Below are 23,630 nucleotides of genomic sequence, written 5' to 3' on the forward strand. Positions count from 1 at the left end.
AAAAAGAAAAACACATATACAGAACTTCTTCAGATGGAACCCAAATTCGGGTTTCGGGTCGGGTCAGGTTGCCCGACAGCCTGACCCGACCCGACCCGATTTCCAATTCGGGTTGATTTTTCCCAACCCGATTTGTGAAAAAGCTTAACCCGACCCAACCCAAATTCGGGTTGAACTCGACACACGTGGGAATATCCAAGTAACAACGATGGTTTCAAATTATATATAGTGCTAACGTCCTCACTACCATATTTTATAATGTCACTACTCACTTTATTAAAATATACAGTATGGCCCGTACCATAGGATGATCCAAACCGTTCGTTAGATGGGCCACTGCCTACATAGGTTGTGCCTGAAAAATAATTTTCATAGGTTGATCCGAACCCTCCGATCTATAGCGGGTTATATGTTGATCCAAACCGTCCATGTGATGGAACACAACATCAATCGGTTGTGCCAGTAAAATCATTTCCATAGGTTGATCCTAGCCCTCCAGTCGATAGAGGTTTCTATAATTGTTGTTCCTCTTCAGGTGCACGAAATCTGTCAATATTTTGCAAGTGTCCTGCATGAGTAATATTAAGTAGTTATTTCGTCATTGTCATATGTCTTTACATCTTCTTGGTAGTTTTTTCCGTAATTGTCATAGACAGGTACCCGGGTCGGTACTTTTCATATGTAGATTACGATTTTACCTTCAAATAATTTGTCAAAGAGATAGATGTTAGATACCAACAAAGGGGATAATGGTAAAAGAGTAATGCTGATGTGTAAATCTCACATAAAAAGAAAAGAAATTCCTTTTTTCTGTAGCTATATAGTAGTAGATATGTTGTGGTATATGTACAGGTAGAGCCCACTCTCTTCAATAATACAGCCATGAATCAAAATTCATAATGAGAGAATTTATATGGTGGCTGACCGTTAAACAACAAGGGCAGAGAGAGAGAAAAAGCTCTCCCCCCTGTTTTTTTATCCAGGTCAAACCCCATTTTTTGACTTTTCCGTTGATAAAAAATCAAGGGGTTGAAATTTTCTCTCTCCACCCTTTATATGTCTTTATATGTGAAGGGCGGCCACCATATAATTTCTCTCTTTATGAAGACTTTATATTGCACATGGCATGCACGTGAAGTCAGTATTTTTTTTCAAAATGTACAGTGGGCCCACTCCACAGGAAAATCCAAACCGTTCATGTCGGGATGCAACATAAATTGGGCCTAACTCAGCTTATCACCGTAAGACGATCTAACCCTCCGATCTAAAAAGTCATACAGATAGACGGTTACGATCATCCTATGGAAATGATCTACTGGCACAACAAAGTCCTACGGAGCCCAATAAAGGAATGCTTTGTATTGTCCTATGGAGTGGCCCCAAAATGAGTTCGTATTTTTATTTTTTTTAAAAATGGAGTTCACGCGCACACACCATATAAAAACTATCTTTTATGATGAATTCATATGTTATGATAGATGTACAAGTAGAGCCCACTATGTTCGTCCTACTCTTGCATTTGTTATTGGAAAAATTGCCACGGGGGACGTCAAAATACGAGAATTGCCCACGGGGGGCACACTTTTGAAAAATTATTAGAGAGGGACGAAATGGGGTTATCAAGTCTCTAGAAGGGGGTTATCAACCCTCTTTAACAATTTTTCAAAAGTGTATCTCCGTCGGCAATTCTCGTATTTTGATGTCCCTCATCGGCAATTCAGTTATTCTTATCAATAAAATTTGAGGTGGGGTTCCTAGACAAATTCCAGGTGAAAAAAGAAAAAAGAAAAACACACACTTTGTTCAATGATCCAGCGATGAATAAAAATTGACACCCATCGGACGGTCTAAGAGTCCGATCTGTGGCTGTTAATTGGACGGTGTGAAGACAAAAAAGCAAGTGTCCGTATTAATAGTCCAGAGTTTTGAGGGGTTTTGGAGCATAATTACTGAAAAAATCCTAGTAGGATGAAAAGCTCACTTCCCCCGTAAAATTGGCTTCGAAAACTAAGTTATTATCCCTTCCCAATTTCATGTGCATCACACGTTTTCTATTAATTAAGGGTACATTTCATATTCAGGTGATTATATGTTTTCTCCTTTGGATAAGAACAAGAGAGCATATTTATTAAAAAAGAAAAAAGGGAGTGCATTTAAAACATGAAAATTCCTTTCAAGTTTCAAAAGAAAATTATTTGAATTTCTTCCCAAATTTGTTTATTTTTTTATGGGCAAGCTGGGGTTACGCAGGACCCCTACCAGATATTAAGAAGGGATTTGCTAGCGTCCATTGCATAAGGCATTTCGCAGATGGTCTGACAAAGGCTCGCTTTTCAGCAGAATTTGTCTTCACTCACAAGGTGGCAGCTATCAGATGCAACAGACCATCCGCGAAATGCTTTATGCGATGGACGCTAGCAAATCCCTATTAAGAAATAGAAAAATTACAATCTTCCAAAAAAATCTTAACATTAAATAGATACGAATAAAACATGTGAAACTATGAATTTCTTACATTTGTAATTCTAATTAGTTGCAAAGTCGTACTTCCTGCATGTAATCCTTATCTTATCTCTGTACTGCCCATTCCACCCTAACCAAATACAATTCTACTCTTTCTATGTACTTGTTTCATGTTTACTTCTAATGAAGCTTTTTTCACACATTTTTCTTTATATTCTTTAATCTGTTTGCTCCCCGCATTTTCTCTTTTTTATTCTTTTGGCCTTTTGCTTTTGCTTCTGCATTGCTCCTTCCCACTTTGGTAACCAACAGTTGATTTTGGTGCCGTAGCCAAAGCCTCCATAGATGGTCTGGATCATCAAACAAGTGGTCCCACTTATATTTCTACTTGCTCATCGTCATGATGAGATTTTATAAGGTGTAAGCCCTTACAGTCCCTTATTTTTCGATGAGATTTTATAAGGTGTAAGCCCTTATAGTCCCTTATTTTTCAAAAAGTACTGTACGGATCACGTCATAGGATGATCCAAACCGTCCATAAGATGGAAATAGGTTCTTCCTCAAAAATCATTTTCATCGGATAATCCTAGCCATCCGATCTATAGAGATTTCCACAATATGCAGTTCCTCTTTAGCTCCGAGGGTTGGGATCATCTAATGGAAATGATTTTTGGGGAACAGCCTATTTTAGTATTTACGCTGTGTTCCATCTTATGGACGGTTTTGATCAGCCTAAGATGTGGTCCGTACAGTACTTTAAAAAAATAAATAAATAAGGGACTATAAGGGCACCTTGTCTTTTCTTTTGCGATAGGCCTGAGCCTCGAGGGAGTTTATTGAGAACCGTAATAATCTTTTGCGGCGGCACTTTAAATTATAAAAGACAAGACATATTTGTGTAATTATTAAAACATGGCAGTGCTAATATCATTTCCCCTCATACAGTATACTCATTACTCGATATTGCTGATTCGGATTTTATCGATTGAATCCCTTGAAAAACCCTAACTCCTGCAGTATTCCCCTCTTTCTTCAGAAGCCTGCTTCTCGAAGGCTCAGCAATGGCGGAAATCTTATGATTATTTTCATTCTTCTTCACCATTAAAATGCCTTCCAAGGATAGGATCGCCTACTTCTACGACGGTACCTTGCTCTACTCAAATAAGTTTTTTTTTTTTTTTTTTTCTTGATTGGATTTTCTGCAGGAGAATAGCCTCTTTCCTGTTATTATTCGTTCGTTCTTGAATAAATTCGATTACGCACTCACTATAGAACATGATCGTTAGTTCTTTTGCTGTTATCATGAGGAATTTTTTTTTTCTAACTTGCGCTAGGACTGACACCTAACACACGACAGTTAAGTATAGGTTTTCAATTCTACCCTGCAAAAACTCTTACGAGTCGTACAAGTCGAGTCGCTGGGATTTTGAGTCGAGTATCATGGGTGACTCGCCTCGCCTCTATTGAAGACGCTTACGAATACGAATTGTCTGGTGACTCTTACAAGTCGCTGGAGTTGAGTCGAAAAACTAAGACTCTTACGAGTTAAGTTGAGTTGCTGGGCCAGGCTTTCTTGTTTTGATGGTTGAAAACTCGGAAGCTGGAACTTAGAACTTAATTATTATTTTTGAATGGTAGGCAATTCCATTAAATGCGAAAAGAGGCCAAGGAGGTCTATATAAATAAAGAGATATAATAAGAAAAAGAAAGAGAAGAACAAGCCCCACTACAAGGGTCAAGGAGGAACAGAGTCAAATAGCCCAACTCTCTCCCTAGAGACACCATCTCTAGCTAAACTGTCTACTACACCATTAGTTGACCGCCTAACACGTTGGAAAGAAATCGATCCATCCCCCACCCTATCTTGGATCTCATCGAAAAAAGAGGCAAATCTCCAAGGGAAGGATGAGAGCCACTAAGCCACCTTATCACATTGAGCGAGTCTCCTTCTACTACTACCTTATTCAAAACTTCATTCTCAAGATACTTTATTCCTTGGTATGTAGTAGTCACCTTAGCTTCATCAATGTCCGTCCCAATGGGACCCGTAAAAGCCCATTTTATAGCTCAAAATTCATCCCTCAAGACTCCCCCAATTCCGACAGAACCAGGGTTCCCCATGCTAGACCCTTCAAAGTATAGCTTCAAAAAACCATGTGAGGGAGGCTCCCAGTCTTATTAGACAATCTTGGGTTCTTGGCCTGAACCACACCAAATCTCCTTCCAACCATACCATTAATCATAGGTGGATACAAATCTAAAGCAAGGAAGGGTTTTCCCCCATGATTAAGTTCCAAGTTCCACCCATAACTTAATTATTTTTGTGCATGTAAGTTACAAGCCTATAGTTATTTATATTTTTGGCTTAATGCTTTATCCATGTGCTATTGGGTTATATTGTTTACATGCTTCATCTTTTGATATATAATTATATTTTTTCAACTAAATTTCTGTTCCCGTAAAAAACTCTTACGAGTCACGAGTCGAGTCACGGGTTGACAACTATATATGGTATGGGACTAGGTGGGACCCATCTTGGTATGGGATAGGTTTAAAGGGCCAAGACTAATGCGCTCCATTAGTCCCAAGGCATTTGGTATAATTGTTAGGTACCTAACAGAAACTTTTCCAATCCCTTTCGCGTCCTATATTTCGGTGAGGGTCTTTGAATTATCAAAAGAGAAATTACTTGTTTACTTCGAGGAGAATCAAGACATACAACTCAATTTTTTAGATAACTTCAAAAATTATCTTCTTCGTTAATTCACCACAACTTAAATATGAAAACAAATTTTGTAACTAACTCCACTACTACCCAAAGACTCAAATCAACACAATACATAACCTTTATGACCCAACTTTCCTAAACACTCTCCAACAACTCCTACTAGCACTTACCCATGACTCTACTAATCCTTAACCGTTCAAACTAAGAGATTCACAATACCTACATAGATTGTATCCCATGTAATCGCATGCACATTGCCCAACCCCAAGCACATTATCCCATCATTCTCCCCTAAGAACTATCTTGTCCTCAAGGTTATGATCTGGATAACGTTGAACACATTCCATTCAACAAAAAAAGATAACGTTGGACACATGAATGATAGTGCCTACAAGTAGCATCTTCCTCATCAGCTCCACTCCATTGGAAAAGCACTTCAATGACAGCCCTTTTGTGGCGCTTCACCATGCGAGAACCTAAAACACATTATGGGAATCGTTCTTCTTCCTCCAATAAAATAGGTGGAGACCTTTGGATTTCCACGGCTGACCAAATCATATTCTTTAACTGTGAGACATTAGGCAACCAGACCGATGCGTTGTGCTGTTTGATATGGACCGAAATACTTAGAAGATAATTTTTGTGGCCTCCTAGACCCTGCAGACACCTGTCCATACGGATGCAACCTTAAGTATACCCAATCTCCAACTTCAAACTCCCTATCCATCCGATGTAGATCAGGTTGGCATTTCATACGAGCTTGGGCGTGCTCCAAATTGTCTTTCATGATTTGTACACAGGATACATTGATCTAAGTTCATCCTCAACATCCTTCACCTTTTTTGTGCTTGGAATATATGGAATTACTGTAGGCGGCACACCGTACAAGGCTTCGGATCCTTGGGTTGTGTTATATCATTACTCGACCCAAGTGAGCCACTTCATCCATTCTCGAGGGTGTTGACTGCAGAAGCAACAAATATGGGTTCGCCAGTTCTAAAGAAAAGCAACAATGTTAGGTTTCTGGGCTTCTATTTAAGATGTCGGTTAGACCATTTGTTTGAGGATGATGTGGCAAAATGAGTTTGATTTGATTTCCTTGCACTTTGAAGAGCTACTGTCAAAATAGGCTTGTAACTATCAAATCACAATCATTGGAGTTCAACAAAGGAAGCCCGTGTAATTTAAAAATATTGCAAAGAATGCCTGTGCCGTTGTTGTTTCTGTGTATGGGTATGATAGAGCAATAAAATGTGCATATTTCATCAGGTAGTCCACCACCACAAAACTAAGGACTTTCTATGTGTGATCGACAACCCTTCTATGAAATCCTTAGAGATATATGCCCAAACCCGAGCGGACATTGGCGGGGGCCCAAATGGCATGATCAAGCTGCAAAAACAATGAATTTTCCTAATTACAATGTCTAAGATTCCTAATTGCATAATTTGTGAGTCTAATTTTATAACAGGTTGGCTCACCCATTCCATTATAGTCATTCTAATATCTATTATCCCTGGTCCCTTTCTTATATTCTATTTGCCACTAATTTCAAGTTCTATAGGCACACAATCTATATCTTTAGACTAATGGGTGTATTGTGCGATTGCCCACAACAACGCTAGTATGAACCCCTTCCTGTGCAATAGCTTTCCTTGCCACTAGTTGTGATCTCCACACTGTCCTCTATGGATTTCAGTCTTGATCTCTTGATGTTCGACTGCGAATATGAAAATTTAAAGGCAGTTCCATAAGTTGCTTACAAAATGCAGTACCTTTTGTAGAGTCTCGTTGTTGGCTTCTATTTGGGTTATTTGAAAAGAAAGAAGCGCTCATATCTTAAAAAATTACTCCAGAGGTTCTTTTTTCATACATGTGAGGATCGTATTGCTTGTCATAATGCGGGTGAAGATCTTACCTGGCTTTAGACCTATCCCTAGCTATGACCTTTGGACGGGGTTTTGCTCGTTTGAGGAGGGGCCAATATTCCCTCTCCTCTATGGTCTCCCTCGAATCCAGGCATGGTAAAGCTGATCTTTGATGGCTCAAGCATGGGTAATCCTGGACCAGATGGAGGAGGAGGAGAGAAGCGCGCGCGCAGGGGGGGGGGGGGGGGGGGGGAGGGGGTTGGCGGCGTCCAGGAGCGCACTAAGGGATTCCTGATCCAATATTGCCATGTGAGGGGATAAGCTAATAGTGATGGGGATAGATTGGCCTGAGCTGGAGTTGTCAGGGCGATGATGGAGTACTATGACTTCTTCCCCCCCTTGATTTGTTGTACCCTTGTAATCTGTTTTTGGTTTGTTAGTTTCCTTTGTCTTGGTTTGGCTTGTAGCAATCATCTCGGTCGTGGGGTTTTCCTCCCCCCTTTTTTCGAATTTTTTTTATAGATATATATTTTATTTAAAAATGCAAATCTAACATAATTTTGCTTTGTAATTTATTATTTCAGCTTACTACCTTTTCGTTTGCACTCTTGTGAAAATGTGTACAAATGTTTCAGGTGACGTCGGCAATGTTTACTTTGGACCGAATCATCCCATGAAGCCGCATCGTCTTTGTATGACCCACCATCTTGTGCTTTCATACGATCTTCACAAGAAGATGGAAATCTATGTTAGTTATGGATACTTCAACTACTATATTTCTATAGTTTTGTGAATGATAATTAAGGCCATATTGTTCAAATGGATACTGATGGAATCTTTTTTAATCCATGCAGCGGCCACACAAGGCATATCCTGTCGAGTTGGCCCAGTTTCATTCTGAGGATTATGTCGAGTTTTTGCATCGGATAACACCGGATACTCAACATTTGTTTGCAAATGAGTTAGTTAAATGTATGGCTGAAATCTGCAAAATCCTTTATAGTTTTTGTTTCCCCTTAGTTTGCACACCGATTCTAGTCAAAAACTTTGTGGCTGACAGACTCTTTTGGTCCTTTTTTTTTTTTCCTATTTTCAACGGGATTTCTCATGTTCTCTTGGATTTTCCTTTTTTTTTTTTGTCTTTTTTTTTTTTTCTATTTTTCTACGTAATTTCTCATTTTCTCTTGGACCTTTCTGTAGTTTTTTACATTTTTTTCTGTTTTTGATCTCATTTCTGCTGTGAATGTTGTGAATGATAGAGCATCCCAAATTTATGCTGGCATTTGATCTCATTTCTGTTTTTTTTCCTGCATTGGTGTCATCGAGTTATTCGACATTACTTTGGGATGCTCTATCATTCACAACATTCAAATTGTACGTACTAAAAAAAATCACCTGCTCTATCATTCACAACATTCAAATTGTAGTTACTAAAAAAATCACCTTTATCGGTAAAACCTTAACATGTCTAACTCAAATTGAATCATATATTGTAAGATTACTGAAGCATTTTAAAAAGAGCTGCTAGGAAAACGAGAACCTGTTTTCCTTAGAAAAACAGGTTACCTAGTGTTGACACATTTGCAAGAAGACAGAAAGAGTGCTGCACGGGTATGGACTGAACATGGCTTCCCACATTATTAATTTTCAGAAAAATAAATGTTGATCTCTGGCAATTGGATGCAGAAAATCCAACCGGAGTCTCTTCGCCCCGTCAATATGGCATTGGAGTTGGAGGAGATTCCGATTGGTGAAAGATGGTCCGCCGCCCATACAACAATGATGTCGTATTTGTCAGGGGGAGAGATTTCGGTCGACATTTGTCACATTTGGTCCTGGGTGACAGCTTTAATGGTGATGGCATTTGTTTGAAAATTTAACCCTTGAATGAGGCTATTTTTGCTATTTTTGCATTTGTTTTGATAACCATAATATGATAGCGTTTTAGAAATTTTTTCCTATTAGAAAATAAAAAAAGAAATATTTAAAAATATGTAAACAATAAGATATGGTCAAATTAACCATATTGTAACCTATGATTTAGCCGACGTTGTGAATTTACTCCTTGTACCGACACGTGTGTACACGCATGTTGACACTCCTTTTGACATTTACAAACGTTCTGCTAGAAGTAGGGGTGCAACTCGGGTCGGGCTCAACCCGAACCCAACGGGTTCAACCCGATTTTTCCTGGGTTGGGTTGGAGTACCAAGAGTTCGGGTTAGGGTTGGGGAAAGCAAACCCGATTCAAATTCGGGTTGGGTTTGGGTTGAGCCGTCGGCAACCCGACGAACTCGAAACCCGATCTTTTATCGTGTGGTATTTTGGTAAATTAGTATAAAGCTAAGGGCTTAAGGCTCTTCAGGTAGTTTCGTAAAACCAAACCCAAACAACTGGGTATAAAATCTTTTTTCACTTCGTCTCTCTCTTATTCGTTTCATCTCCCCTTTTCTCTTTCGCTTGGACTCCAAGGCCAGATGCAGAGATGGCAGACACACGAAGAAGGTCGGTTTTGTCTCTATTTATCTCCCCTTCTCACTTCCCATGATTTATTTTTGGTTCTCTTCTTCTTATCTCCAAGTGTAGTCATTTGAATATTTCCATTTTTAAAATTTTTTTAACAGCTAGAAAAATTTCTGTTTCTCTCTCCCTGTCTGTAGCTGATGGACCACAACCGATCAAATGAGGAGGAGGAGGAGGAGGAAGAAGAAGAAGAAAGAAGTAGAAATGAAGGGTTTACTGAGTTTGTTTCTTTTTTCCCTCGTCTGTTTCTCTGTCTGCATTCAGTGGTCAGTTGAGGATGAGGTTTTTTTCCTTTAATTTTTAATGTCAGATGAAATTTTGATCCGTCCCTGTATGCAGCCTACAGTAAATTTCCATTTCTGATTTTTAATGGTGGAAATTCGGGTAAGTCGGGTCGGGTTAGGGTTGAATGAATTCGGATCGGGTCGGGTTCGGGTTGGCTGTCCTCGGGTCGAGGTTTGGGTTAGGGTCGGGTTAGGGTTGAGCTAATGCTTGTTCGGGTTGGCATCAACTGGACCCAACCCGACCCGAGTTGCATCCCTAACTAGAAGTGTCAGACTTAATGTTGGTGCGTCGACACATTTTTAACCATGTTAATTATGAAATACTATTTTATTATTAAATATTATGTTTACGTCTTTTTAAAGCTTTTATAATGTAACTCTTCTTTTATTATTAACTCTTTAAGTAATTTTATTGCAATCTTCTCTCCTCAACTCTTCTTTTATTATTAACTCTTCTTTAAGTAATTTTATTGCAATCTTCCCTCCTCCACTCTTCTTTGATTATTAACTCTTTAAGTAATTTTATTGCAATCTTTCCTCTTCTATCCCCCTCTCCTCAAACCTAAAACCTAAACAAACTCTCCTTCCAATATTATATTCATTGTATCCAATTGGTATCTCTTTCCCATTGCATATTGGATACTGAAGAGAATTAGATTAGATTGATGATTGAATTGTAATTTGAGTATTTTATGTGTATTTTACACTTGTAGTTGCTTGATCCTACAATTTTTTTTTATAAAATGAATACATATTTATCTTGATGCATATTATGTTTGATAATGTGTTATTTTATGTGTGTGTGTGTGTGTGTATGTGTGCGCGCGCGCGCGTGTCCCCATTTTGTTTAAGCGTGTCCCCATTTCTGGATTTTTAGGGGTTGCTGTGTCGAACACCTCATATCCGTGTTGGCACTAGACACACGAATTCCTGTCAACATATCGTAGATTGCAATTGTATAGAATAATCAGACCAATCAAACATTGGAAAGAAGTATTTCATGTCAGTGTGTCTTGTTTCCCATCAGCCCATACTATAAAACTAACCTTAAATCCATAAATACTCATAAATCGTGTATCCTTGTTTTTCAGTGAATCATTTACTTCTAGTGAAACAGGAATCGGGTTTGTTAAAGGAAATTCTTTATGTTTATTTAAGTTTTGTTTACGTTAGTATGATGACCCATTACATATGGCCCCGACGGCATGGATGCAAATATGTTCTAAGTGAATTATATATAAAGCAAAGTGGTCGGAGGCTTCGTTCCTCTTTCTTCTTTGTTCTTCCCTCTCCTTCTCTCTTTTCTTCTCCATGAATTTCGTGCTCCTCCAGGGTTTGTTTCTTTTTATTTTTACTATAACAAAGCTGAATTATAAATTGTTTTCAATAAGTCAAATTATTTAATTGGATTTGGATTGTAAGGGCTGGGATTTTTAATTTTTAACACAGATTTCAACGCTTAAGTTCTTTTTATTAAAGGTAGTAGACTTTTCAGACCTTTATGCTGTGGCAGTTATTATCCTTGATTGTTTAGTGCGTGAGTGCTACGATCCTGAGTCAGGGTGAAGTGTAATGATCTTAGTTTAAGTTATTTTTCATGCATCGAAAAGTTTGCATTTCAATGCCAAATTCCCAACATTTTTTTGCATACAATATCATAACATTCAAAATGTATATTTCCATTAAGCAAATAATTTTCTTTGCTTTCAATTGATCAAAAAGAAACTTTAAATTTTGTCTCTGTCAGGTGACAATCATACTTTCGTATAATTATTTAGAAGCAATATATTTTAGAAGCAATTCGTGTTATTATTCTGTCCTGTTACTTGGTTTTGAAGTTAATTACTGACAAGTCCATTTTACAGATAACCTCGGTGAAGATTGCCCTGTATTTGAGAACCTATTTGAGTTTTGTCAAATTTATGCCGGTGGTACAATAGGTAAGCTCAGGTGTTGCAACAATGCTTATGAACACTGGTTTTATCATGTTACTTATGTGTCTCTTAACAACCTATTTATTACGCAGATGCTGCACGCAGATTAAACAATCAACTCTGTGACATTGCCATAAATTGGGCTGGTGGTTTACATCATGCTAAAAAGTGTGAGGGATCCGGGTTTTGCTATATCAATGACATAGTCTTGGGAATTCTAGAGCTTCTTAAATATCATGCTCGAGTTCTATATATCGATATAGATGTCCATCATGGCGATGGAGTTGAAGAAGCCTTTTATTTCACTGACAGGTAGTGATAATTGCTTGTTTTTTAATTAAAGTATGGATGTGCTCAATATCACATTCTTTTGAAGGATTCAGGTGAGTTAAATAAAATTCAATTAAAGATCAATGTCTGCAATGTGACAGGGTGATGACTGTTAGTTTTCACAAGTATGGTGATATGTTCTTTCCCGGAACAGGTGATGTTAAGGTGATTTTCATCCCTCTGATCATATTTATGAGTACCTAAATGATGGGAATTTTGAAATCTTCATTCTGTGTCGATTTGTTACTGTTAAGATCTGCATTGGAACTTGGCATGTAGGATCATCATCAAGTCAACTATCCATGGTTCAAATTTTGTGCAAAACAGATCACATTTGCTATGGTTTTGGTGGCTAAAAGAGGGTTGATTTGTTAATTAATACAAAAATGGGCCATGGGCCATTTTTCTATAAATAACTTACGGGGGTATTTTAGCAACTTCACTTTATTTATTTGTGTGAAAATTCACATGGTGGGGCATCTAACAAATGATTTTTATCTTTCTTGGCTATTTTTTTCCTTTTTTCTCTATTGAGACTGTTAGGGTTTACTCCATCCCTCTTCCTCTTCAACTTGATCGTCTTCTTTGATCCTTTTTTTTCCCTTCCTTTTTGACTACTTAGCATTAAATTTCTGTGGCAAAGCACATGTTTGCTGTGAAAGCATGATGAACATTTTTATGATCTTTCCATGATCAATTTAGTTATAGGATCTGATATGCGCATCCTGGTATGACTATGATCTTCCTAGTGTAAATTTCTTTGAACGATTAGAACCTTTTGTATTTTTATTTAAATTTGATGAATTCTATGATTCAAGTTCTTGGCCCTAATATACCACAATGGATTTGTGCCTTTGCCCATTTTTTTTTGGAGACAATGAGATGTTATTAAGGGAAAAAAGAAAATTCCAAGAAGGGCAATGATCACCCAAAATTGAATTAGTCCTATGAACACCTTCGTTTGCTAGAACATTTGCCACATTGTTGGCCTCTCACGAAACAAAAACGAGATGCCCCCCCCCCCCCCCCCCCCCCCCCCCCACACACACACACACACAACCAATGTGCCCATCTTGACGATTCCAAGCTTTTTCGAAGCACCCAAGGTGTTGGGTCGCCTGCCACTCACAGTTGCCACTCATTTCGTTTACAAAAATCTTTAATCTCATTAGGAGCATTATAACCTCAGCTCCCCTAGAGTTTGCCTGGTCAGTTGGGCCGGAGAATGCTTTCACCACCTCACTTTTCTCATTCCTAAATATGCCACAAATACTCATCACACTTGGGTTTCCTCAGGAGCATCATCAAAGTTCAACTCCAGTATTAAGCTGCGTCGTTCTCTAGTGTAAAACTGTTTTCTATTTGGGGTTTGTTCCAGAGATAATTTCACTCTTAATGCAGCACAAACCCAATGGTCCTTCAATCCAGAAATAGCACTTCCTTTCCTCTCGGAATATCTAGAGCCACAAACCAAGGAAGGCCTTATTCCTAGGGAATAAATTCCCTAGCTCTAGACCCCAAAACTTCTTGGGTCTACAAACCTCCTCTCAGCTTACCAAATGTTTCAGCCTATAAATAGCCTTCACCACCTCTGTTGGAATCTTGAAAAGTGACACAAAATAAGTGGGTAGATTAGAAATGGATGCTTTAATAAGTGTAGCCCTGTCCTTGGAAGAGATATCTCTTATTCCACTGCTCCAGCTTCCGTGCCTTTATGTTTGTTAAATATAGCGCAAGACATCGGGTTTTTAATTGCATGCTTAGGAAACTCAAATATAGAGGACTGTACTTTTAAATTTGAGTATAGCGCAAGACATTGGATTTTGCATTTGCATTGGAGTTCCGTCCTTTTTCAGTTTTATTTTTAGATTCACAATGGAAGGCAAGTTTTAATGAGATTCTTTTGTTTTTGAAGGAAATAGGCGAAAGAGAAGGAAAGTACTATGCCATAAATGTCCCACTCAAGGACGGAATTGATGATGCCAGTTTTACTCGACTTTTTAAAACTGTAAGTTCTGAGTTTGTATACGGTATGCCTCAATAAGTGTGCATATATCATCACGGGATATTATTTCATGGTGTTGATGGTAGAGTTTTCCTTACAGTATTTCAACTCTGTAGATTATTGCCAAGGTTGTTGAAACATATATACCAGGTGTTATCGTTCTGCAGTGTGGGGCTGATTCACTTGCTGGGGACCGCCTGGGCTGTTTCAACCTCTCAATTGATGGTGCTAGTTTCCTTCTAATTGAAATTCCATTTTTACTATTATTTCTTGAAAGCATGAAATATCCTTAGCGGTAGTGTTGAGAGATGTATTGTTGGTAACAAACATGTATATATTATGTTTGCCTGGATTTAAATGTCTGCCTTTGTCATTTTTTCATTTCCAACAGGGCACTCTGAATGTGTAAGATTTGTAAAGAAATTTAATTTGCCCCTATTGGTGAGTTTACGAGGCTAAAAGTTGTACTTGCTATTCAAAATTGCCATCTATTAGACATGAAAAATAATTCTCTTCTTGCAGGTTACTGGGGGTGGAGGATACACAAAAGAAAACGTAGCTCGTTGCTGGACTGTTGAAACTGGAGTTCTTTTAGATACAGAGCTTCCAAATGGTATGATGATGTATGATGTATCCCTGTTTCACATATTTTCTCTTTCGAAGAATCACATTTGTAAATCTTGAAGCAGATGGCGTGTGGTTATGTTGTGGCGAATTTTCTATTGGAACTGATGTGATTGATCTAGATTATCTGTAGCCATGAAAAGCTCCCTTGTTGGCTTGGAATCTCGCTTTTGAAACTAAATTCTTCTCGCTTCTCAAATTTAGCAGAAGTGCGCTTTCAAAATGCTTTCTCTTAATAAGAGCATGGTTCCTATTTAGATGATTATATTTTTCCTAAAAGAGTATTTTTCTCTTTTGGCAATTCCAAATGAGTGCTTTTAATCCTTAAAGAACCCATCTTAAGTTTCAAATAAAGTTTATTCGATTTTTTTTTCAAGAAATTAATATATATATATATATATATATATATATATATATATATATAGAATAGCAAATTTGTAAAACTATGAATCCCTAAACATGTAATTCTAATAAATCATTAATTTTTCTTTAATAACTTGTGACCTAACTTACATTAACCCTTATTCCTCTTATTCCTTAACATATTGTAACACTATCTCTTTTTATACACCTCCTGTTCTCCGTACTTTCCGAAGTGCTTTCTTTCTTGCATTTTCTCTTTTCAAACCCCTCGCTTCCTGCTTCCGCTTCTCTCATTCGCTTCCCACTTTGGCAACTATGAGATTATCTGTATCAAAGAGTTGTATGTTGAGGTCTATTTTATACACATCCCGTTTGCTTCAAATGAGGCTTAGTACATACTTGATGTTTACTTCCCATGACGCTTTGCACATGTTCTCTTTACTTACCTAATTGCTTCCTCAGTGCTTTTTGCTTCTTTCTTGTGCTTCTTGCATTCGCTTCCCACTCTGACAGCTATGAGATTATCTGTATCAAAGAGTTGTATTTAAGCGGTAAATTTCTGTTACGGATCTGCCTCAAATTACTTTTTTTAATGCATCTCTTCTTTGACCGCATTGTTGCAAACCATGGGTTTATGATTTTGTTGATTTGTTTTATTTAGTCAGCATTTTTTTATGCATGCCTGTTACTTTGGGCTGATAGATTATGTCTTGTGCATATCTTGTTGGAATGGTAGAAGACATTTCTAGTTGTCCTGGCCTCCTAGGTTCTGTGGGTTTTATTATCTCTCAATAAAATAGGAGCAAGGGACAGCGGATCCCTAGTCCATCTCCCGCTTTCTCATAAGTCATACCTACGGTCCATGAGTTGGTTTGTTATCTCTGGTGCACTGTTTCCCTTTTATCATGCGTTGGTAACATAATTTTTCTCTCAGGAGTCTTCCCAAATGAACTGATTGTTGATTGTTAAGGCACAAGTGGACAGGATCTTTGTTTGTGAAGACATTTGTGTTGCGTTTTTTTTGAAAAGTGACAAAATTTCATTGATAATATGAGGAATACATTGGGGACAAGGAGTCCCAACTGGCACTCCATAATATCAAATAAAACTTGCGAGGGCGTACCCTGGGACAAGATGAACTAACAACAGAAATTCTTGATCCTCATTCCGTGCCTACAATCAATCGAAGGGAGACTTTTCTCCGATTATGCCCAACCAACTACCCTTCACTACTATCCATCTAACCATACTTCGTCTACCTCTAAAAAACTTCGTTAGCAGCCACTCTACCGCAGTCTTTTAGTGATAGCATAAAAAATCCAGACAAGATAACCAAAACTAAGCGAAAGATTCAGACCTTTCAAGCCTTATTTTGGTGAAAACCATGCAGAGCGAAACTGGATGTTCTCAATTCATGGGACAAGTACTCAATTCTGCTCACCGTGCTCATGCTTCACTTATAGGAAGAGAAATCAATAATTCCAGAGGGGAGCCTTTTCTCTTCTATCCCTCTCCCTTTCTGAATATGCTTCTTTACCTAAACTTTTTCTGGCCTAACTCCCTGGCCAGTATCACAAAAATACCCTTGAACTTTTAATAAAACTCTGATCACCACTAAGACCACAGGGATTGCTATCTACCTGTGACTTAGCACCTAAGGTAGTCTCCCCAAACACCCTAATTTTTCCAAAAAAAGACCCAAAAATCTCAGATTCTAGAGAAGGTACTGATGCATGAAAGAGATTTAATGATTCGCAGACTGAAACAGACTCAAAAACCTAAGGACTCTTCAATATGTCCATAGATAGCTCCCTAATTACCTAGGTCCTCTTTCCCATTCTTCTTTATAGCCTCTTTTCCCTTTTCTCTCTCAAGTCCCTTCAGTCATGGATTCAAACATTGCTTTTGTTGCTTCAAAATTCTCCTCATACCCTATTCCGAAGACATCCGCAATAGATAGCATGTCTTCAAATTCTTCCGATGGATGTCCGCAGTCCTCCGGTGGTGCTAAATTATCTTCCACCAATTTTCCTTTTCCTTTGAAGTCCTCCTCCGGGTACAAACACTCTCTGACTAGTTGACTAACCTCCTGATTCAGCGAGTCAAGAGAAACTGGTTCCTCATGTGATCCCACCTTCAACTTTTCCAACCTCATGATCTCTGCTGCCTTCCCCTCTTGCCAGCGAGCCCGGCGAAGTCGCCTTTCCCCTTCCAAAACCTCCTTGAACTGGGAAGAGTTGAAGAGAGGCCCGCAGACATCCTGGACCACATTCTTTTCCAATGAATTGATGGGGTCCTCCTTAGAGCCCCTAGCGTCTGAATTGAAATGCTTCCACTGCTTCTTTAAAATACTCAGAGTTAATTCTCTCGGCGTATGGGATTCCTTTCTGGCTAGTTTCTGTAATCCAATTCCTTCAACAATTCTAAGTCATTTACTTCAAAAGTAAATTCTTGATTACACTTTCTTTTCCTCTCCTGGACTCTTTCGACCCCCGACATAATCGAAGTGGAAGGGTTATCAACCTCTTGTAATAAGTTTTGAGCTTCAGCTACAAAATTGCTCTTTCTAATTTCATCCTTTCTGAAGCCACTGAGAAGACCTCTTTTAAATAAAGAGAGACCGCCTCTAGTGGCCAAAAAGCGAGCCTCATGTATTGACCTTTCTATGCATGCCCCCCCTCCTCCTCTTCCAAATCTGAAGGCACTTGAGAGGCCGAGATGGACATGCGCTATCCTCCTTTCCAGAACCAACCACGTTTTTCGAATTCCTCGCCTTCTTTTTTTTCCGTTTATTCTCATTGGAGAACCTTTTTTCAATTTAAACACCCTTTTGTCATCCACCGACTGTAGCAAAAAGCTGTCAGTGAGATCTTTTCGATTGGCCTTTCCCAAAGCGCCAAATGTTTCGGCATTTAAGGATCTCTGATAAGCCCCTTTTCTACGCCAGTCCATCGATCCACGCATTGACGCTTTTCTGCCACCCGACCTCCCTGACGATTTTTTAGGAGGCGAGTTAGGAGACTCAAGAAGGGGCAATTCAAAAGGAACAGGTGGGCTTACCAACGGCTCCTTGTCACTAACACTGTTCTCCTTGGGATTAAAACAGGGGATACCAGTTGTCTCCTTCGGATCGGCTAACTCCGGTGATCCCTCATCGGCGGCATGGGTCTCAAGCCCTTCAAACCGCACATAATTCTTAACGCTGAGATCCCCGACCACCGACACGCCAGTGCTATTAAAACATTCCTCATCCACCGCCTTAACTCTCACAGAGTAAATGTTAGAATCAATCCGAAGGTTGATAAATGAGGGGAGAGAATTCCACTGAGGCGAGAGGACCGGAGCAAAAGCATAAGCCAGATAGTGTTCATGGTTTCCAAATAACTGGGCCTGAGAAACCTGTCCCAAATGCTAACCAAGGGCCTCAAGAGTAGATAAGGACCAAGTATGAAGAGGGATATCATAAAATCTGACTTTAATAGTTATGGCGCCAATATTAAAGGCAGGGAACCAAGGCTGGAGGGAAGATATAAACTCTCCCAACGCTTCCCCGCCACGCCTGAGGATCGATTGGCCTGGGAAACTGATTCAAAACAAAACAGGATAGCCGATGAACTAATGGAAAAAGGTTTATTCAAATGAGGAAGACCCCAGCAGCAGTGCTTGGCCCAAACCCAGATATCTTCCAAGGGCCATCCATTATTTTTTTAAGATCCCAATAAGGCAATTTTTGAGGATCCTCTTCACTCAGACGGAATGTCTATTATCGGATGATCATGTAAAGTTTCAGGAACCGGTATAAAGGCTGGCTTTGGTCTCCAAACCTTGGCCGGAGCGGGCTTGTTCTTTGGCCCGGAGCACTTCCTACAGGAGATGCACGCCCCAAAATTTCTATACTGGCAATGTGGGCACATCCAATTGCTTCCATTTGAAGGCCCCTTATTGTGAAACTCACTAGCTCTTCGACCAGGGACTTTACGGGCTCCAAAATCCATCTGTCTCGTTCTAGTATCCCATTCCTCAATACTCCCTAGAGATCCATAATGGGATCTAGGGGGGGGGGGGGGGGGGGGCAAAATGATCTTACCAAACCTTCGCCTTGACTAAACGAACTTAGCGATTTCCGACAACAAATATTAGGGACCCCCAGAGATTGAAATACCTCCATTGCAGAGTATCCAGTATTTACACAGGCAAGGAATGGCTCCGTCAGGCGCCCCAGGTTGAGACCACATCTACATATCACCTGCGGGAATATCCCGGCGGCGACTGTAATAATCCCCAATGCTCATCTTCTTTGCAAAGCCGACATTTGTGTTGCGTTGGTAACATAATTTTTCTCTCAGGAGTCTTCTGAAATGAACTGACTGTTGATTGTTTGTGCCTTGATCAAGTGGACAGGATCTTTGTTTGTGAAGACATTTGTGTTGAGGTTGTCCCAAACATCCCTCGTAATTCTTCCTTGTGAACTGAAGTTGGCATGTGCTTGTCATTTTATATGTTTAGACATGCCATTTCAAAAAAAAAAAGTGTTGGGGGGGGGGGGGGTGTCAGACATGTATTATAAAAAAAAATTGTTAGTCATGTGGCACAATAGAGATGGCTGTTAGGGGCATCCCTAACACGATGCGTCTTCCTAACATCTCTCTCTCTCTCTCTCTCTCTCTCTCTCTCATCCTTCAGAACTTGGTTGGAAATAAATGGTACGCTGAAAATATAATTCAGTAGGGGGGGGCAATGATGGGGTTAAAACAGAGTTTTTTTTTTTTGCATTTCTATGTAAGTGAGGGTCAATATAGTCAATTTAATAATTGATAAACCATTTTTCATAATTTAGGACCGTATTGTCTAATCCTTGCACCTGCAACCTTCATCTTCCTCTCTTTCCATTGGAAATCCATAATCCCTTCTCCAAATGCAAAAGAAAAACTAGATAGCCATTTAAGCTTATGGAATTCTGTGTGATATCCAGACAGATGATTCCAAACTATATGATTTTAAAAAACAAAGGCATGCTATGATTGGATTGAGAGGTGGCCGGAGGACCGAGAGCTTGCCGGAGGACTGGCAGTGTCCCTGTTGCCGCTACCATAATTTCAGTTGGCGGAAAAGATGTAGAAAATGTAAGCAAGATAAAGGGAAATCGGCTTCGCTATCTTGGGGGGGGGGGGAGTGATTTCAAAGGGAAATCTAAACCAGAGGTAGGTTCTACCCGTAGGGACTGGTTCTGCCCCCCCTGTAGGTACCTTAACTTCAAGTGGAGGGAGAACTGCTGTTGGTGTCGACGGATCATAAACTCCTCTAACTGGGTTACTCGTGCTCGCCCTTCACCTCGACTGGAGATTGATTATGGTGAGAGCAATCGTTGGCCTGATACTGGTAAAATTATCTCACATGAGATTGGAGGTAATTCGATTTTGACCATCTCGGGTAGGGAAGTGGAAGTCCGAATGGATTTCCTAAAAGCCTGTCTGATAGGGAAAAAGAAAGACCACAAAGGATCTTTGGAGGACCTCTGGCTATGGGCTCAAGAGTTTTGAGATATTCCATCTCTACAATGCCCCTGTATCTTGGCGAAGGATGAGTTCCTATTTATGTTTGAATCAGATCTGCAGGCCTCTCAGATCCTCACCAAGGGCCCTGAGGCTCTGGGGAATCAGTTGCTCTCCCTCTCACCGTGGAATAGGGAATTTATTCAAGGAGTGGAACCTTTGTGGGTCAACTTCTATGGTATCTCGTTACTTGTTTGGGCTATATCTACAGTGGAGGCCATAGGGAGTCTTTTTGGTAAGGTCCTGGAAAGAAAGATGGAAGGCAGTCATCAGTACTGTATGAGTTTTGTTTCGGCCAAAATCTTAGCCCCCTGATGGAAATTTTCAGGTCCCTTTGTTAAAATCAGGATTCTAGATCATGTCTATTCCATCGGGATTGAAATCCCGGAAAAATCAGACGAGTATTCTTCGACTAAATCCTCTTTGGATCCTGCTGGTTTGGACATTTCGACATCGTCTCTGGCTGAAGGCCATATGAAACCTCTAGGATTGCTTTCCGGCGAACTCTCGCCCCCCCTGCAAAATTCAAATTTCGAACCAGACCAGAGCGCTCTACCCAAGGTTGGATTTGACAAAGGTCTTGAGATTGCCGTGATGGGACTTGGAAGCAAGAGCCTTAATCAATCCTGGTAGGGTCCGAGTCAATTGATCCTCCTCCTGCCCCTGGACGGAAAGTTTCGTGGCTGGAGATATCTACCAAGATGAGCAAAAAAAGTGGTTACCAAGTAAGAGCAAGGAATATTTCTTCTGGAGAGACCAATCTTGGTATAAAATTTAAGGCGAGGTGGCAAGATCAAAAGAAAAACTTTGTTCAACCTTTCTAGAGAAGTCCTTGGGAGCGATAAGGGTGCAAAGCAGTAGTTGGCTTCAAAAATCGCTTAAATTAATCACCCACCCACCCAGGGTTGGCTTCGCCTGCTGCTAATTCTCTATAAATTCCCCCAGTCACTAGAAGACTTTCGCTGTTTGGATAGGGGGACCAACCTTCTAGTATTTTCTACTGATGAGAGGCCCTTAGGGTTAAATTGTACTGCACAAGCTTCCCTAAATCTATTCTTTTTTGGTAAGGGGGAAGTAGACAATAAATTTTCCCTGTTAGGAGCACACTACTCTAAGCGAAGTCCCCCGTGATCTACGGACACTACTCTTTACTTTTGCTTATTTATCTTTACTATATAGGGGTTGGCCTGGGTATAGAGTTTTGAAGAGGAGTAAGAAGCGCAAAAGAAAGCTTTTGGAGCCTCTAGGTTTTCTGGGCAAATTTCTCTTAACCTCAATCAAGTAGATATGGATAACGAATTTTCTTCGTGCTCTGGAGGTAGGAATAGACGGTTTATTTGGAATAGACGGTTTATTCATGGAGATTCTGGTTCTAGAAAACATCCTCAAGAAAATGAGGTCGATGACCTATGACGAAGAGAGGGCTTCCATCAATGATCCGACCCACAAAGAGATATCGGGAGACCTTCTTCGAAAGCAGTGGAAATTATTTAAACTAGAGGCTGAAGATCGTCCCTTCACTATGTACAGGCTCTGTGAGATGGACTCGGTCAAGGATATCCATTAGCCGCTGTACAAACACCCTTTCTTCAAATTGCTGTTAAGCGAAGAAAGGGATGCGAGGCGGCTGAATTGGGAAACCAACAAGGTGGTAGGTATCCGCCTGTTGGAAGAGAGGATTGCCAACCGTAAAAACCCTGAATTCTTGAATCAGATTCTGTAGCACCATCTCATTGACATGCCGGATTTCCAAATCCAACATATAATGGAGGAGTTGGAGAAGTGCTCGGCATAGGTGAAGATCTAATAGGGCTTTTTGAAAGGAGGAATGAGGTTGTAGAAAGAATCATTTGGAGTCTTAAAAAGAAGATTGTTAATGGAATGATGAAGGGAAGAAAAGATATGTGATTGCCTTTTCTTTTTTCCTGGTCCTGGGTATGCCCATTCAAGTTCTCTTTGATATTCTGTAATGCAGGAGGGGACTCCTGGTCCCCAATGCTATTCCAATATCAATGAAACATGTCATTTTTCAAAAAAATAATTTAGTTTACCCTTTACCTCTTCATCAAGCTCTCAATTGCAAGAATCTTCTACCCAAGGTGCTGTTTTCACTTCAGAATCCTACTCCTGCACCGTCACGCATATTGAGACCTCTTCTTCTCAGTGTAGGTTTCTTCAAAGTTGACAATCAATTCCCCTTTTACCGCCGCCATTGTAATATTTCTATATTTTTGGAGTTCAAGATAAGTTAATAATCTTTTTTTTTTTTCATTGACCAAATCAGGAACTTTTCTTTGTTGTATCAAATATGTGTTTGGTTTTTAATGTAGGTAGTCTTCAAAGGATTTCCTACACCTCGGTAGTTGCCTAGGTGACCAGCCATGGGTTCGATCGCCTAGGGAAAACTCACATACACTTCCAAAGCCTTGGAAGTTGCTTGTGTTTGTTGGTGGCCTCCTGTGACTAGGTGTTAAGAAATTTTCTCATAAGAATGTTTTCTAAATGATCTTGTGAAGGGTGATTTGTTATTTTGGTTATCTAGTACTTGTCAATCTACTATGTTTGTTACAAGTTCTATTGTTCTTTTCCTTTGCTTATGTGATCCTTTATACATATGCTTATGTTTCTCCTCTATGTTCACCTCAACCGTGGACTATGTTAGTGATATGAATTAAGCATGTTGCAACAATACTGACTATTTAGTGTCACATGATATGCCTAGTAGCTGAACTTGTGGTTTATGGATTATCTTTCCTTGCAGAAATACCAGATAACGAGTATATCAAATATTTTGGTCCAGATTATTCGTTGAAGATTCAGAACGGGAATATAGTAGGCAGTTTTTCCTTGAGAACTCATTGCTACTATTTGTGTTTTGATCATGTTCAAATCTCGTACTCGATTCGGAAAATAGGCTTCTGACTTCCATGTTCATGTTGGGCCAATCAATCATTGA

The 23,630-nt window shown here is 39.6% G+C and overlaps 1 protein-coding gene across 5 annotated transcripts in view; it reads left to right on the forward strand.

Moving 5' to 3' along the window:
- Positions 1-3,430: 3,430 nt before the first annotated feature.
- Positions 3,431-23,630, forward strand: part of HDA9 (histone deacetylase 9) — a 32,611-nt gene continuing 12,411 nt past the window's right edge. Inside the window, exons 1-11 of one of the 5 annotated variants that reach the window (XM_077374441.1) lie at positions 3,431-3,606; positions 7,695-7,807; positions 7,914-8,031; positions 11,732-11,806; positions 11,893-12,112; positions 12,232-12,295; positions 14,046-14,138; positions 14,303-14,360; positions 14,527-14,576; positions 14,658-14,748; positions 23,436-23,506. In XM_077374441.1, the coding sequence (XP_077230556.1) occupies positions 3,570-3,606; positions 7,695-7,807; positions 7,914-8,031; positions 11,732-11,806; positions 11,893-12,112; positions 12,232-12,295; positions 14,046-14,138; positions 14,303-14,360; positions 14,527-14,576; positions 14,658-14,748; positions 23,436-23,506 (990 nt within the window). In that variant the 5' untranslated portion in view covers positions 3,431-3,569. Of the gene's footprint in view, positions 3,607-7,694; positions 7,808-7,913; positions 8,032-8,414; positions 8,671-8,745; positions 8,914-9,431; positions 9,565-9,719; positions 9,803-11,731; positions 11,807-11,892; positions 12,113-12,231; positions 12,296-14,045; positions 14,139-14,251; positions 14,361-14,526; positions 14,577-14,657; positions 14,749-23,435; positions 23,507-23,630 lie in introns of those variants that run through there. The other 4 variants (XM_077374439.1, XM_077374440.1, XM_077374442.1 and 1 more) reach the window with 4 other exon arrangements.

This window comes from Tasmannia lanceolata, unplaced genomic scaffold (genome assembly GCF_043159265.1).
Source record: "Tasmannia lanceolata isolate RefF3 unplaced genomic scaffold, GAP_Taslan_0.1 ptg000044l, whole genome shotgun sequence".
In the NCBI taxonomy this organism is placed as follows: Eukaryota; Viridiplantae; Streptophyta; class Magnoliopsida; order Canellales; family Winteraceae; genus Tasmannia; species Tasmannia lanceolata.